This window comes from Corella eumyota, chromosome 2 (genome assembly GCF_963082875.1).
Source record: "Corella eumyota chromosome 2, kaCorEumy4.1, whole genome shotgun sequence".
Lineage (NCBI taxonomy): Eukaryota > Metazoa > Chordata > Ascidiacea > Phlebobranchia > Corellidae > Corella > Corella eumyota.
The window spans coordinates 16,838,496-16,854,588 of NC_137491.1; the positions used below are offsets into that span (position 1 = coordinate 16,838,496).

Below are 16,093 nucleotides of genomic sequence, written 5' to 3' on the forward strand. Positions count from 1 at the left end.
ATGGTTTCTGAAAAGCGCTAATGCTTAAGAGCAGTGGGGATCGAATCCATGACCTTATGTAGTGAAGTCAAGTGATCTGACCATTACACCTACGCAGGTCAGTTAACAGTAATGGTCAACAACACTTGAACATAACAACAACACCTTTAGATGTAATCAGGTTAACTTAAATTGATAATGTTAACGTCGGAAACTCGCCCTACACAGAACGAGGATAAATAAATATAAAAAAATTAATAAAAATTCCAAACATTTGTTGTTTCGAGTAGGGAAATCCCCCGTTTATTTTGCTTTGTTTTGTAAAAGATCGAAAATATCTTCTAAACTTTTCTACGTTTTAAATGTTTTCTATTAATCTAGTAGTTAATGTACAGTTGGCTTACTTAATGTTTATTTATTTAGTTTAGAAGATGTACTTGGGTTTAATGCACAAGTCTTAGTTTATAGTTTATTATTAAAACTATGATTTTGTAAAAATGTAACTAAAATATTTGGGGAAAAATTTAAAACTGTTTTGTTATGGGGTCTGCTGTGTCGAATTCCATTCCAGGAAATGGGGGAAACAATGTGGAGTTAAACATTCCAAATGAGAATTCAAATTCAAACAAAAGACTAACTTTGCCACGTCAAAAAGTAACAAGTTTTTTTATAGTCTTATTGATTTTAATATAAACTAACACTTCTTTTCTGTGTCTTTTGTGAGTTGATCACATGCTATTTATTAGTTGATTAATTTCTGTTTAATATCTTGCTCGAAAAAGTTTTAACTTGAAGGCAAAGGGAATTGAACCTAAGACTATATAAATTGTAAAGTGGTTAGAACACTTGGCTTCATTACATGGGTTTCATTCGCCACTGCTTTCAGGCTGTAATGCCCTAGAGTAAGGCGCTATAAACAGTTTAAATTTCTGCTGGGCCAATACTTAATCAGCAGCTAAATTATCGGGCAATCATACCCTATAATATCCCAAACTGCCAAGGGCAACTCAAGACTGGGTCAGGGTTACAGTTGTTACTCTATGTTCAGGTCATAAAGTTGACTTCTCCAAATCGAAGATAAATAGATATATAATAATTTATGCTAAAGTAATTAGTGTATAATGCAATTTTTTGTATAAATCTTTTTTATAGCAAGTTCCAGGATCTGCAAAAACTTCTGGATCTTTAGAACCTTCATCCAACTCGACTTTATTAATTCCTCCAGAATCAGGGGATCGATCTCGGAAGGATTACGACACTTTAAAAATCACAAAAGATCAAGAAATTGAAGCCTTACAAAGAAAGGTAAAATTTTTAATTATTGGTTGAATATTTTTTATTAATATTTTTATATTGGGCTAGTGTAATTAAATAATTAAACTTTGAATTTTAAATATTTAAAATACCTTCATCAGGAACAAAAGTTGGAAATTGAGAACAACAAATTAAGAGCAGAACTTCAAGCTGTAAATAAACAATGTCAAAAGTTGAGAGCAGAACGAGATACAGCTTTAAATAGTGGTTATGAGGCGACCTCTAGGGCTCTTGCTCTTGAACAAGTAAATATTAAATATAACCACATTTAAAAATATTAAATTTGTATAAATTTTTATTTGAAATGTAAGAAATTGCTTTCATCTTTTAACTGTAGTTTTTTTAGTTACTTTTCAGACAAAATTGCTTTTGCTTAACCTAGCAAAAAATTTATAATTTGTTATTTTAACAATAAAGTGACATCAAGGGATTGAACCCAGGACTTTTTAATAAAATGCCTAGAGACCATTGTGGTAAAAAAGCAGTTTCTGTATTACTGCCAGTTTTTTATTAAAATTTTAATTCTATTCTAGTAACTTTTAATTTTTTAATTCTTTTTTTTTTTTTTTTTTTTAATTCTAAGTAACTTTTAATTTTATTAGGATCGAGAAAAAATTCAACGTCAATTTAAGATATTTCGAGAAACTAAAGAATCAGAAATTCAAGCGCTGTTACAGGTTGGAAAATTTTTCTAATTTAAATCACAATTTATGAATAAATTGTGTCACCTTAACTACTTTACAGGTTACTGTGCTTATTTTTTCTTGAAAATATGTTTTAAATTAGGCAAAAAGACAACTAGAAAGTCAGTTTCAAAGCATGCAAGCTTATGGAGTGGCTACTGGTGATGATATGAATTATTCCATGAATGAAGTATCACAAAAATCTTTAAAATCAACAGGTAAACCAATTTTATCACATTGTCTTCTTGTTTTTGTTATATTTTTTTATAATACAGATTTTTTTTCTTCTAATATTTATATACAAAAAATGTCAACACTCACTTACCATAAAATTTTTTTCTGTACCGCAGCCCTGATTACTGTCTCTCAAAATCTACTAATCCAGTAATATTGCCTGATTTTTTAACTACTGTTCAGTTTTTTTAGCTAAAAGTAGTAGCTGTCAGTGTGTCAACTTTTCATTGCAACAGTCTGTATCAAATATATGATCTTATGTATGCTTTGTATCTTATCTGATGCATATAATCAATTTTTTCGATGGGTAAAAAATAAGTAAAAAAATTCAGAGCTTAATACTTCCAACTTTTTTTAGCTCAAATGTTTTCGGGAGATGAATGGTGGGGTAGAGCTGAAAGTGAAACAACTTCAATATTTGGAAGTTATACTCAACTACGGAACGACGTGAATCTCGATTATGCTGAGAGCATGTTAGATCTACAAGATAATTACAGACATCCAGACGAAATGGTAATGTAATACTTTCACATAATAATGAAATTATAAGGCTAACATTTGTTACAAAGACTCATATTTAAAAAAATTTTTACTTTGGCCATATACACTTTAAATTTCTTAACTTCATGAAAATTAAACATAAATTTTCAACCTTGGACAACTGCCATTTTAGACCCCTATATTTTACCCCCACACAGATAGGGTTTTATTATTTTTATTTTGGGGGTCCTGGTAAAGTAAGCTATTTTAAATAGAAACAAGGTTAAAGTGTTTTTAAAGAAAGATTGTGTCTATAATACATATTGCTTTAAAAACCATTGTTAGGCAATTTATATCGGATATGGAATATGTTAAACCATTTTTATTTCATTTGATTTTTTGTTTTTATTTTTATTTTGCAATCCTTTTTTAGAGGAATGCAAATTCACCGAATCCTCTACAAATCACTGAAAACTCTTCAACTATTTTACCAATTATAAACGAACCAGTGGATCTATATGGAAATCATGTCTTAAGGTAAATGCTTGTTTTTTAAAGACTGAAAAGGTCGACTTCACAGTCTAAACATAGAATAGAGTAACATTAGTTAACCTGACTAAGTCTTCAGTTGACTATGGGTTAACTGGTGTTACTCTTTTTAAGGTTTAGGCCATAAAGTTAACCTCTTCATATTACAAATAAATACGAAAAAAAACAGAAGACAGTGGGAATCGAACCCAAGACCTTATGTCGATACCCAAAGGTTGGTTATATAATTTATCTTTAATTTTTTAGATGTTATATTTCATGCACAATCGACACCAAACCAGATATGGATTTATTTTTCAAATACAATATGTTTAAAGAAATTAAATTACTTTGTCAAAAAGAAGGAAAGTTCCTGTCTGTCATGCACTTTACAGGTAAAAATTTTGAATTTTAAATTGTTGTAATGAAAATCGTAACTTCTGTATTTTTTATGCTGTGTCTTTTATCTAACCTAATAAAATATTTAATATATCTGGATACCTTTTAATTAGAAGCATTACAGTTTTTGTTGGGGTTTAACTTTTTTTGTGTTGTGCAACTTTTTGGGTATTATAAACATATCTGTTGTTAGTTGGATTCCGCCATAAACGGTATTAACTCCCACTAAGTCAACACTTAATCAGCAGTTTAATTATCAAGCTAATATAGTTAATATTATACTAATTTGCCAAAAAAAACTCAAGACTGGGTTTGGGTAACTGCTGTTACTCGATGTTTAGGTCATAAAATTGACTTCTTCTTATTAAGAATAAATAAATGAAAAAAAATGGTTTAAAACATTTTTTTGTAATTTGTTCATGAATGACAAAATATTATTTTCTTTTATTTCTATATAAAAAGCAATTTTAACTGCTTGAAAGATTATGTATTTATGGTTAATTGCACATGTAAGATAAAATATGCCCCACCTTATAAAGATTAGTTTTAATTTACAATTTTCTTTAAAAATATTTTTTTCAGTTTTGTTCATCTATTTTGTGGGAAGGTCTTCTTGACTTAAACATAGACATCAGTTACCCTGTTCCTGTCTGGGGTTGCCTTCGACAGTTTTGGATGTTTAAGAATATTATTGCCCGATAATAAAGCTGCTGATTAAGTGTTGGCTTAGCAAGAGTTTTTATCGTTTATAGCACCTTATTCAAGGGCACTACAGCATTAAAGCAGTGTGGATCAAACCCAAGACCCCATGTAGTAAAGCCAAGTGTTCTGACCATTACACTATGCTGCCCATATCTAACTGATAATATAAATAAAAAAGCTGTTTAATTTTTCTTTTTGTTTTATTTTAGATTTGCAAGAATATTTTGATCATCCCGCAAATGTTAATCATGACAAAAACAAATCATATTCCGAGAATATTATTAAATATGCTTTATCTATAGCTGACGTTTGTATATTTTTTATTGGCAGAACATTAGGAAAGTAAGTGTAATGATTTTAATGTGAAATTTTTTGTTGCATAAAAAACTTTGTTTTAATTTAAAAAATAGGCTATTTAACATTTTAATTTTATATATTTTGAATAATGCTAAAAGCCTAAGCAAAAAATTATGGTTTATTGAGTTAATAAAAAATTAAGTTAATAAACTTATAGCATTGGTGCTAATATATTTTTTATTTGGCTTATATTTTACTTGAGGTAATTTTAATACTGTAAAAGAAAATCAAAAAGTGCATACAGTAGGGATCGAACCTCGGACTTACAATATATATACATTTAAAATAATATAATTTTTATTTTATGAGCTTTTCCTATGAAAATAAATTTTAATTTTTAGATACACTGCCTTAGAATGTCATACAGCATTTTCTAAAGCTGAAGAAAAAAAGCATTTAGTTTTTGGAATTAAAAACACAGAAAAGGTATTAAAATATTTTTAAAATAATTATGTAGTGTTTTGTTTATAAATTTAAATTTAAAATTTTTTTAAATAAATTTTGTTGTGTTTTAATATAGGATACTTCATCCTATTTTGAATGTGAGGAACTGTATAATAGAATACTCAAAAATTCAAATCCAAAAAAATATTTGTTTTATAACCATTCGAATGAAGTTTATGATATTGCTGTTAAAGAACTTTTACATGCAGTTACATTGGTAAAATAAATAAATTCTAATAAAGTAATTTTTAAATATTATATATTTAACAAAAAAAAATTTTCACAAATTAAAATTTTGTGATTTAGCAATGTGAAAAGGCCAGCTTTCAACATGGAGCAGCTTTAACATAGACTTTTATTACCCAGTGCTGTCTTAGTTGGCTTTGTCAGATTTAGACATGATTGACCTTATTCTACTAATTTATTTATAATTTAGGTCTTTAATATCATTTATATTATTTCACTAAAAATTGCTAGAACATAGAAACAGCGGGATTCAAACCTAGGACCTCATGTAATAAAGAATAGGTACTTTAATCACTGTGATGTTAATGTTTTTTATCTTAACAGTTGAGCAATGTTACTAACTCGGTTAGTACAAAAAATTCAATAATTTTTTTAATTTTTTTAGAATTTTGGAATCAAAAAGCATTCGGACAATGACTTTGATGTTTCTTGTATTGATGAAATTAAATTGGACGATCAAATGGAACAGGAACAACATGAGTTATTTATTTCAACTAACCAATCCAACTCTTTACCTCTTGTTGGAATTGAAAGGGTAACTGTCTTTAATTTCTTTATTTGCTTGAACCAATTTTTTTTATTTATCTTCAATGTGGGAAGTTTGACTTCATGACCTAAACATAAAGTAACATCAGTTACCCTAACCCAGTCTTGAGTTGCTTTTGGCATCTTGGGATATTGTAGATTATAATTTACCCATAATTAAACTGCTGATTAATTATTGTATGAGAAGGAGTTCTACTGTTTATAGAGGCTTACTCATAGTTGCTTAAGCATGAGATTAGTGGGGATCGAACTCAGGACTCTGTGGCCTTAAGTTCTGTTTAGACAAAATTTTAACATCACGCTACTTTAATTTTTTTAGTGTTATGAAAGATTGGATGAAGTTGTTACCTCTCCAGGTCCTGTTCCTCCTCTACTTGTTTCTGGGACATCTGGATCTGGAAAAACCTCCATTTTATCAAGGTTTCATTTTTAATGATGTTATAATTTTTTTTTAGATTTTATGAGGTTTTTTAATTAATCTGTTAGTTTTATAGGCCTAATTAGTTTTGTAGGGATGGGCTAAAATCCAAATTACTCGGATTCGACGAGCCCGAGTATTTTGACGCGATACTCGGCCGAGTCCGAGTACTCGGTTATGACGTCATTTAAACGTATATAACTGTTCACGAGAATCTTTTTCGCATAATTTTAAACTGCAAAATTTGCCAAAAATCACGTATTTATGGATTATAAGTGTTTAACGTTGTTTAGACTTAAAATGATATCCCTGATAGCAATATCATTTTAAGTCTAAACGAAAATGTAAAAGTCTCAAATTTATTATGCGTAAAATTTTCTATATAAAAAGTGTATTTGTTGCGCAATCGTTGCTTAAATAACCTGATATAATTAAGAGTAAATTATAATTTATTAGAAAAAGGCAAACTTCGTGTTTTTTTATGTAAAGTAATTCGTATACGAAATTATTACTCGGCGTTCGAGTACTAAAAAATGCTCAACGAGCACGAGTATTAAAATATTCTTAATACTCGGACCGAGTACTCGGACTCGGATTCGATTGGCCCAATCCTAGAAGCAATATTATTTTTTAAAGGAAACAATAACTAATTTGAAAGTAAAACTAATTTAAATTTAAATTTTCCTTTTATTTTTAGTTTTTATTATATTGAATTTATAAAGTCGCCATTTTTCTTTTTAAATGGATTTCTATTAAAATAATTTCTTTTTTAGTTGGGCTCACAGACTGCAGAAAACCCAACCTGGCCTTTTAGTTTTAAAACATTTTGTTACAAGTTCAAAAGCATTGGATGCTGAACCAGTTATAATGCTAAGGTAAAATTTTATTTCATATCACTCTACAAAAAAAGGGTATTTTATTGGGGCAATTTTTGCTGATGTGAAGTATTTAAGCTATCTGTAAACGCCAGTCTTAAAGGCTATTAGTGTGGCATTGATAGGGGCTTGAACCCAAAACCTTTTGACTTATGGTGCGTTGCCATGACTGATATACCAAACTATAAAAGATGTTTTATTCTATATAACTAAATATGTATATATATATCCAATATAAATGCTTTTAAAATATGATATCTATCATTTATGTTGCTCAAGTTACGATGACAGTTTATGTGAAATAGCTTAAAGGCAGAACTAGCTTTTTTTAAAACCTTATCACAAAGTTTGCCAAAAAATTTTGATTTAAAATGTGTTAAAAATTCTGTTTCTAGACATTTACTTCTGCAACTTCGTCAGCATATTCCGATATATTACCAACCTCCCATCACCTCATCAATGTACGATCTTATTAAACTAAGAGAACTGTTACCTCGATCACTTGAACAATATTCCACAAGAGGGAATAAAAGGATTTTGATCGTTGTCGATTCAATTGATTTACTAAAGGTGGTTTAATAAAACGCTAGACCCATTTACTACTATACATTTTTCTATTTTTTTTTTTAAATATTTTAATGAATTGTTTATGGGCTTAAAATATCTTAATATATTATTGAATGAAAGCCTAAAAAGTTGGCATAATTTTAAATATTTTTTTTATCCTTGATATGAAAGGCTGACTTCACAGCCTAAACATTTGTTTAACATATGTTGCCCCTACCTAGGCTTTAGTTTCATTTTTTGAATATTATTCATCATATTATTTGATAATTAACCTGCCAATAAATTTTTGGCTAGACAAGAAAAAGTCCCATTCATTACGCCTAACTTTAAAGCATTCTTACTTGTAAGCGGTGGGCATCAAACCCTGAACCCATTGTATTAAAGCAAATGTCAAAAACCACATTTATTTTGGTAATAATTAAAATATTTATATTTGTTTTTTTAAACGGTTTGATTTTAAAATTGTTTAGGATGCACAGCATCATTTTAACTGGCTTCTAGACCCACTCCATGTCGGCTTAAGGGTTGTAATATCAGTTGGTGCCAACCTCTGTCCCGAGGAATGGAGGCAATTTCCAACTATTCACTTGGAACCTCTTTCTATTCCTTCTGCTCGTGTGATTGTTAAAAGCCATGCTGAGCAAAGGAAAGTTAATATACCTCAACAAATGGTGAGTCATGTGTAGCTTTTTTTTTAATAAAAGTTTTTTTTTACAAAAATAATTTTAAAATAAAATTTAAGTTTTTAATCACCATAACAATGTCCATGTATAATGAGGCTTGGTGGACAATATATATATATATATATATCTATGTCCAAATAATGGTTTAACAAAATAAAAAAAACTTCATTTTGTGGTGCCTGAGTAATTTAATGCAGCCAAATCTTATTTAAGAATTGCGACTATATTACAACAATTAAATTGTAGCCTAACTACTTATAAGTATTATCTAACTGTTAGAGCTGTATAACAAAAACACAGGTTTTTTAATTTTACTGTGCCTGAAATATGCTTAGTTTTCATCATAATATAATTGGATTAAATTGTTTTTTATTTTTAAAGGAACTTGACAGTGTAGCACATTGCAGAACAGCTACCACTTGCCATCCACTTTATGTTAAACTTCTATCTGTCCTACTATGCAAGTATGTACAATACTTAATAATTTTTTTTGCTACTTATAAATATAAAATTATTTTAATTTAAATTGGTTTTAGATTTCTATTAAAAAGCCATTAATTTATGAAAATTATATTTTTTTGTTTCATTATTTGTCCTCAATTTGGTAAAATCGATTTACGGCAAAAAATGTAGATATGCATTTGTTACCCTGGCCCAGTCTCTAGTTGACTTTGACAGTTTGGGATACAATTGCTTAAAATTGACAAATAATTGCTATTTAGTGTTAAGCTTGACAGTAGTTCATATACTGTTTATACCGCTTAACAAATAGTAACTGTTTTCTTTTATTATTTCAAAAGTTTATTTTTGTTTAGTATTTGTGAAAGCATTTTACCTGAGAGCTCTTTACCCACAATTCTTCAAACCCGGGATTCCACCGAACTTTATCGTCTTTTATTTCATTATGTTGAAAACAATTGCAGAAACAGTGAGACGCTACACAATATGAAACATATTCTTCAGGTTATTTATATATATATATATATTTTACATTTTTCTTCTCAATGTGTTTAACATTGTATAAGGTTACATTTGTTATCCTACCCAACACTTAACGAAAACGCTGTAAAACATTATGAACTCCTGCTGAACTAATACTTTATTAGCAGGTCAATTATCAGGCAATTATAATCTATAATATCCCAAACTGCCAAAGGCAACTTGAGACTGGGTCAGGGTAACTGATGTTACTCTATGTTTAGGTTGTGAGGTCGACCTTCCCACAACAAAGATAAATAAATATAAACAAATGCCTTAAGAAGTTTGAGATATTGTTGAGAATAAATTGTTGCTATTTAATTGGCCATAACGAATAATACTAAATTAATAAATCTCTTACAAAAATTCAAAAAATTTTATTTTTTATTTTTATAGATGTTAGTTTGTTCAAGAAATGGATTATCAGAAGATGAACTAATATTAATGATTCCCAATCTAACTTGGCCAACATTAATCTCAATTACAATAAGTTTGAAAAAGTTCTGCATTGTCCAGGAGAGAGCTGGGTTATTAGTTCTTCACAATTCAGAGGTGATGAAATAAAGTTTGGTTATGAAATTTTATATTTAAATAAATAAAATAATATTTTAAATAGATTTCGGAAAAGTTTTAGAAATTCTTTGAACTTTTTTTTATACCTTTGTTTGTAAAATTTGACATTATCTATATAACTTAAATTCTATCAAATAATTTAAAATTATAAGTTTAAAATGAGTACTTTTTGTCTACAACAGAATAATATTGATATATCTTTTAAATTAGTAATTTTTTTTATAAATTAAAAAAGATGTTAGCAGTTTTGTGTTGTAGAATTTTAGAATACTTGATATTACTAGTTGTGGCTCTTGGTTCAAATCCAACTGCTACCATAGCACCCTTAAACAAGGTGCTACAAGCAATTTCAACTTTTGCAAGCCAAAAACAGTTGGCATGTTAATTATCAGATAATTTCACTGAAAATATCTTAAACTGCCTAGCACATTTGAAAACTGGGTTAAAATATTTAAAAATACTCTTTAGTTAGGCCATAAAATCAGCGTTTACACATCAAAAATAAAAATAGAAAATTAATTTCAAAAAACATATTTTTTCAAAACTAAATATAGAAAATTAATTTCAAAAAACATATTTTTTCCAAATAAATATAGACGAATAATTTAAAAAAAACATATTTTTAACTTTTAAAATAATTTTAACCAATAATAAAGTATTTTAAACAACCAAATAGGTTGAAACTGTTATGTATGATATTTATGTTGGTAATGATGTCCACAAGAAACGTTGTTACCAGAAAATGATTGTTCAACTTAAACACGAGGTTTGGACTCCTCGAATTACTGACATGAGATTATGGTTGTTAAAAAAAGAAGATGAAAGAGAAATACTCATGGAAGCTTTGAAATCACCACATGTGTTTTATATATTATATTCAAGGTTTGTAGCTTTTAAGAAATTACAAAAGTTGTTTTTTTTACAGCCTTAACATCTAGCATTAATTGTTACTTAAACTTATGTTTAAATTTATTTCGGATGGGGAAAATTGCTTAATAATCCTCGTGCGTGATGGTTTTTGAAGTTTGTACTATTTATTGGGCTATACTAATAAGAAAATTTTGATATATAAGCAACAAAGGTTAAACCCAGAATCTCATGTGGTGATGTCAAAAACTTTTACCACTTCACCATACTGCTGGATTAAATATTGGTTTAGTGGTTTAGTAAGTAGCATATAGGGTAATCTCTGCTGCTTTTAGATTAGGTTTTCACTGCTGAGATGTAGTGACATCAGGCGATTAATATCACAAAGTCAATAAATAATATCGAAAAATGGAAAACCAAGACTGGGCTTGGGTAACAAGGTTACAATATGTTTGGCTAAAAAGTCAGCACTTCTTCAAAAAAATAAAACAATCCTTCCAAAAATATACAAAACAATTTTTAGTTACAAACAGGGTATGTATAAAAATTGTATTATTCATATGTTTTTCAGAGGCCGTGCTAGCCAGCTAGTGGATCTTTGGAATTATCTGAACGAAGAAAAACAAAAAATTGCCAATTACTACAGCATTGAAATAAGAAAATTAGAAAATAATGTTTCGAACGGTAACCAAGGTACCACCATGGGAGAGGTTTCTTTAATTTATTTGGATTTTGGAAGGTTCATGAAAGATCTTGCTTTATTCGAAAAGGTGAATTCTAATTTTTGATTTTAAAAATTTATTGCTAGTTTTGTTTTTATTTTATGTGACAGCGCTGAGAATATATTTAGTTTATTATTTATAGTTATGTTTTTGATTTTTTAGTATTATATTTTTATTCAATTTATCCTAATTTTATTTTTAAAATTGTTGGTTTACTGTTTTTAGTAAACCTTTAATATTACAGATGAATCAGAAAAATCAAATATAAATTTGTTTTTTCAATAAAAAGACTAACATTAAAGCCTGCTTTTAAAGTAACTTTTGTTACCTTTACGAAGGCACTGGTTGCCTTTGCCATCTTTGAATATAATTAATATTCATATTGCCTGAAGAACCTGCTGAATATTATTCAGGCTTAGTCAAAGCAAGAACAATTTGCCTTTACTCTGAATACGCTACAACATTAACCGGCAGCGTGGTGTGGTGGTAAGAACACTTGCTACACTACACATGAGATCGTGGGTTCAATCCCCACTATTCTCATGCTGTAGCGCCCTTGAGTAAGGCGCTATAAACGGTATGAACTCCTGCTGAGCCAGCACTTAATCAGCAGTATAATTATCAGGCAATTGTAATCTATAATATCCCAAACTGCCACAGGCAACTCGAGACTGGGTCAGAGTTACTGATGTTACTCTATGTTTAAGTCGCGCATTCAACTTTCCCACATCGAGGATAAAGATATATACAAAAAAAATACAAGAGACCAGTAGGAATCGCCTCATGACTTCATATAGTTATCCAACTACCATACATACAAATTTATGATTTCTATTGTTTCTTACAGGGTGTTGAAATGTTACAAAGATGTATTGAAATACAAGAAACTACTTTGAACCCTGATCATCCTCTTGTAGCTGATGCTTTCCACCATCTCGCTTCGGTTTATTTTCAATGGGGAAAGTTGACAACTGCTGAACCACTTTACAGGTATACTATAAATTCATAATAAATGGTAGATATTAAAAAAAAACAGCAGCATGGTGTAATTCTTAGAACAATTTACTTCACTATATGAGTACCTGGGGTCAATTCCCACTGCTTTCATGATGCAGCAGCCTTTAGTAAGGCTCTATAAATTGTATAAACTCCTGTTTAGCCAACAATTAATCAGCAGTTCAATTATCTGACATTTATAATCTATAATATCCCAAACTGCCAAGGGCAACTTAAGACTGGGTCAGGGTAACTGATGTTATTCTATGTTTAGGTCGTGCAGTCAACCTTTCCACTTTGAGGATAAATAAATATAAAAGAAATAAATAAAATGCTCTTTTTAGAAAATTTAAATTATTTTTTCTAAATTGTACATTTTAAAAGAAGGGCATTTTGGGTTATAATTTTTGTATATATTTTAATCGAATAAGATATACTGTTTTTTTTTTTAAAAACAAAACATACTCAGTAAAAATAAACAATTTCAATTTAAAGGCAGGCATTGGAGTTAGTAGAGTGTAGTGCTAACCCTGATAATATGAGGATTGTTCAAGAACTAAATTCTCTTGTTCGAATTTGTCATAAAAGTGGAAAAAATGAGGATTCGGAAAGTTTTCAACAAAGATTGTTGTCCATTACTGGAAATGGAAGATCAATTGGAATTGTAAGAAAAAGCAAAAATTGCCGTTTTGAAAAACTGGGTCATTTTAGGCCTGATAGGTTGGCCTTTTAAATTAACATAAAATAGTGTTATAATAATATATAACAAAATATTATTTTTTTTTCAAATTTTTTTTTTTTGTAGAAGCAGTCGGAGAAGTTACGAAAATATGCCTTAAGAATGCAAGAGTTTACTCAGAATAACATAACACTAGAAAGTGCCAAAGCACTTAATGATCTTGGAGTTTTATATTACCTACAAAACCATTTAGAGTAAATCTTTTTTTTCACAAATGACTTAAACCTAATTTTTAATACAAATTTTTTTACCATATATTAACCCGACGTTTAGATTTTTGCTTGGCAGACATTTGCACCCCTAATAGTCCTTAATTTAAGAATGCTACACGTTTAAAACAGTGGGGATCAAACCCTGGACCTCATGTAGCGATACCGAGTGCTCCAACCTCTACATTTTTTTTTGTATATAAATTTATTCTCGATGTGGGAAGGTCGATTGTGCGACGTAAGCATAGAGTAACATAAGTTACCCCGACCCATTCTTGAGTTGCCTTTAGCAGTTTGGGATATTATAGATTATAATTGCCTGATAATTAAGCTGCTGATTAAGTATTGGCTCAGCAGGAGTTCATACCGTTTATAGCGCCTTACTCAAGGGCGCTACATCATGGGAGCAGTGGGGATTGAACCCACTACCTCATGATGGTGTAGCAAGTGTTCTTACCTTTACACCACGCTGCCGGTGTTTACATCAGGCTGGTTGTGTACATTTTGTAGAAATGTCTTCAGAGATATTTTTAAAATATATATATAAGTATAATTAATTAATTATTTATTCTTGTTTTAGGTTGGCAGAATCATATTTTGATCAATCCATTGAGTTAAGGAAAAACTTGTTGGGAGATGATAACATTGAATTAGCTCAAAATTATCACAATCTTGCTTGTGTTTTTAATGCAAGAAAAAACTACAAAAAGGCTGCAAAGTATATGCAAGAATGCTTAAATCTAAGGTAACAATACTTTTAAGTAATAGTGATTTAAGTTTAAAATAAGACCTTAAAGATTTAACAACATATAGCAAATTACAGTATTTAGCGTAGACCCATTTATGGAAAGGCATTTGTTAGCCTGAACTATCTTTAGTTGGCTTTGATAGTTTGGGATATTTTTTTAAATTTGTTAATCCTTAGGTGGAAAGGCCTATATTACAGCCTTAAGCATATGGTACCATATGTTACCCTGCCTAAGTACCAAGTGTAAGTATCTAATTAATGCAGTGGGAATGGAACCCAAGACCTTCTGTGATTAGGCCATTTGTCCTGAACAATTCATCATTTTCTTTTCTAATTACTTTATTTTGTTTTTACTTTAGAAAAATGGAGGATAAAAGTAATATTGTTGCAATTGTTTCTTGTCTTCGGTATCTCACAATCTTTTACAAGAAGTCAAATGATTTAGAAAATGTTTGTGATATTCATAAAGAGCTTGTGGAAATTATGAAAAATTCAACTGGTGATAGTAGCGTAGAAGCTGCAAACGCAATGGTAATCATATTATGTTTTAAACGTAAAATTTAATCTAAAAATATCAATTTATATTGAAGCTAATATTTTGAAATAAATATTTTTTTAAATATTACACATTTTAACCTTAAGTTTTTTTTTGGCCGATAATTGTTGAGCATTTATTATCAATAGTATCCCAAACTGCCAAAGTCAACCCAAGACTGGGTTATGGTAAAAATGTTACTCTATGTTTAGATCATGAATTGAGTCGTTCTACATCAAGAATAAATAAATACAAAAAAATAAAACAAATATGACCCTTGGGCCCAAAAATTTAATATTATTTTTATGTTTTTTTATTGATTTCAGGTTAACCTTGCAGTTACTGAATGTCAATTAGAGCGTTTAGATGCTGCTCTACCGATCTATGAGCAAGCATTGGAGATATACAGAAACACTCTGGGAAACAATAGCAAGCAAGTTTCTCAAACACTAAGTAACATTGCACTGTTATTGTAAGTTGAATTATAATTGTTATGTGTTTTTTGTTTTTATGATTTGTTAATTGTTACTGAATTGTTACTGCTTGGTATAGTGGTATGAAAATTTTAAAGTACTACATAAGACCCTATGTTTGATCCCCACTGCTTTCATGTTTTAGCAGCCAAGCCAATATAATTATCAATATCCTAAACTGTTAAAAAAAACTAGAGACCCGGTTTTGGTAACATATGTTACACTAAGTTTGGATTGTAAAGAAAGTATAAGGAGTGGGTTTAAAATCAAGACATTAGGTCTTAAAATTTCACAGTTTTTTTTCCATAAAAATATTTAAACTGCGACTACAAATTAAATAAAATTAAATTATTTTTATATTTTAAATAAAATAAAGTTGTTTTATCCAGATACAACAAAGGTAGTTTAAAAGAAGCTGCATTTATTTATAATCAAGTTTGTTCACAAAGAGAGCAGGGAACATCCAATTAATGTTATTTCTAATTTTATTTATTTTTCTATCTATTGTTTTTATGTTATAGTGCTTTGTAAGTAAAATCGACTCATAAATTTTTAATACTTGTTTTATTTTTGTGTGGATTATCTTTATATTGTGTACATTTAACTTTAAAATATGCATTTTTTACAAAATAAAATACACATTTACTTATTATAGTTTGGTTAAAATAATTTTTGTAAGGACACTGCTGGCTATTTGGACTCAACCATAAATGAGGTTAAGGTTTTATTTACAAATATTTATGTCATGATATCTTTACATAAGGCTTGAAGTATGCCAACTTTTGCTGAGTCTTAAAT

The 16,093-nt window shown here is 29.2% G+C and overlaps 1 protein-coding gene across 1 annotated transcript; it reads left to right on the plus strand.

Annotated features, from left to right (window-relative positions):
• The first annotated feature begins 411 nt into the window (after positions 1–411).
• On the plus strand, positions 412–15,923 carry LOC145741839 (nephrocystin-3-like). Its single transcript, XM_082559505.1, has 28 exons — positions 412–633; positions 1,132–1,284; positions 1,395–1,538; positions 1,896–1,970; positions 2,080–2,194; positions 2,569–2,723; positions 3,124–3,227; positions 3,486–3,613; positions 4,529–4,661; positions 5,018–5,102; positions 5,197–5,337; positions 5,752–5,901; positions 6,232–6,332; positions 7,104–7,205; positions 7,601–7,775; positions 8,243–8,443; positions 8,837–8,919; positions 9,271–9,418; positions 9,830–9,985; positions 10,683–10,888; positions 11,445–11,643; positions 12,443–12,585; positions 13,087–13,255; positions 13,397–13,524; positions 14,120–14,284; positions 14,647–14,818; positions 15,149–15,294; positions 15,685–15,923. The coding sequence occupies exons 1-28, from the start codon at positions 520–522 to the stop codon at positions 15,764–15,766; spliced, it is 3,873 nt and encodes a 1,290-aa protein (XP_082415631.1). The 5' UTR covers positions 412–519; the 3' UTR covers positions 15,767–15,923.
• Positions 15,924–16,093: the final 170 nt, after the last annotated feature.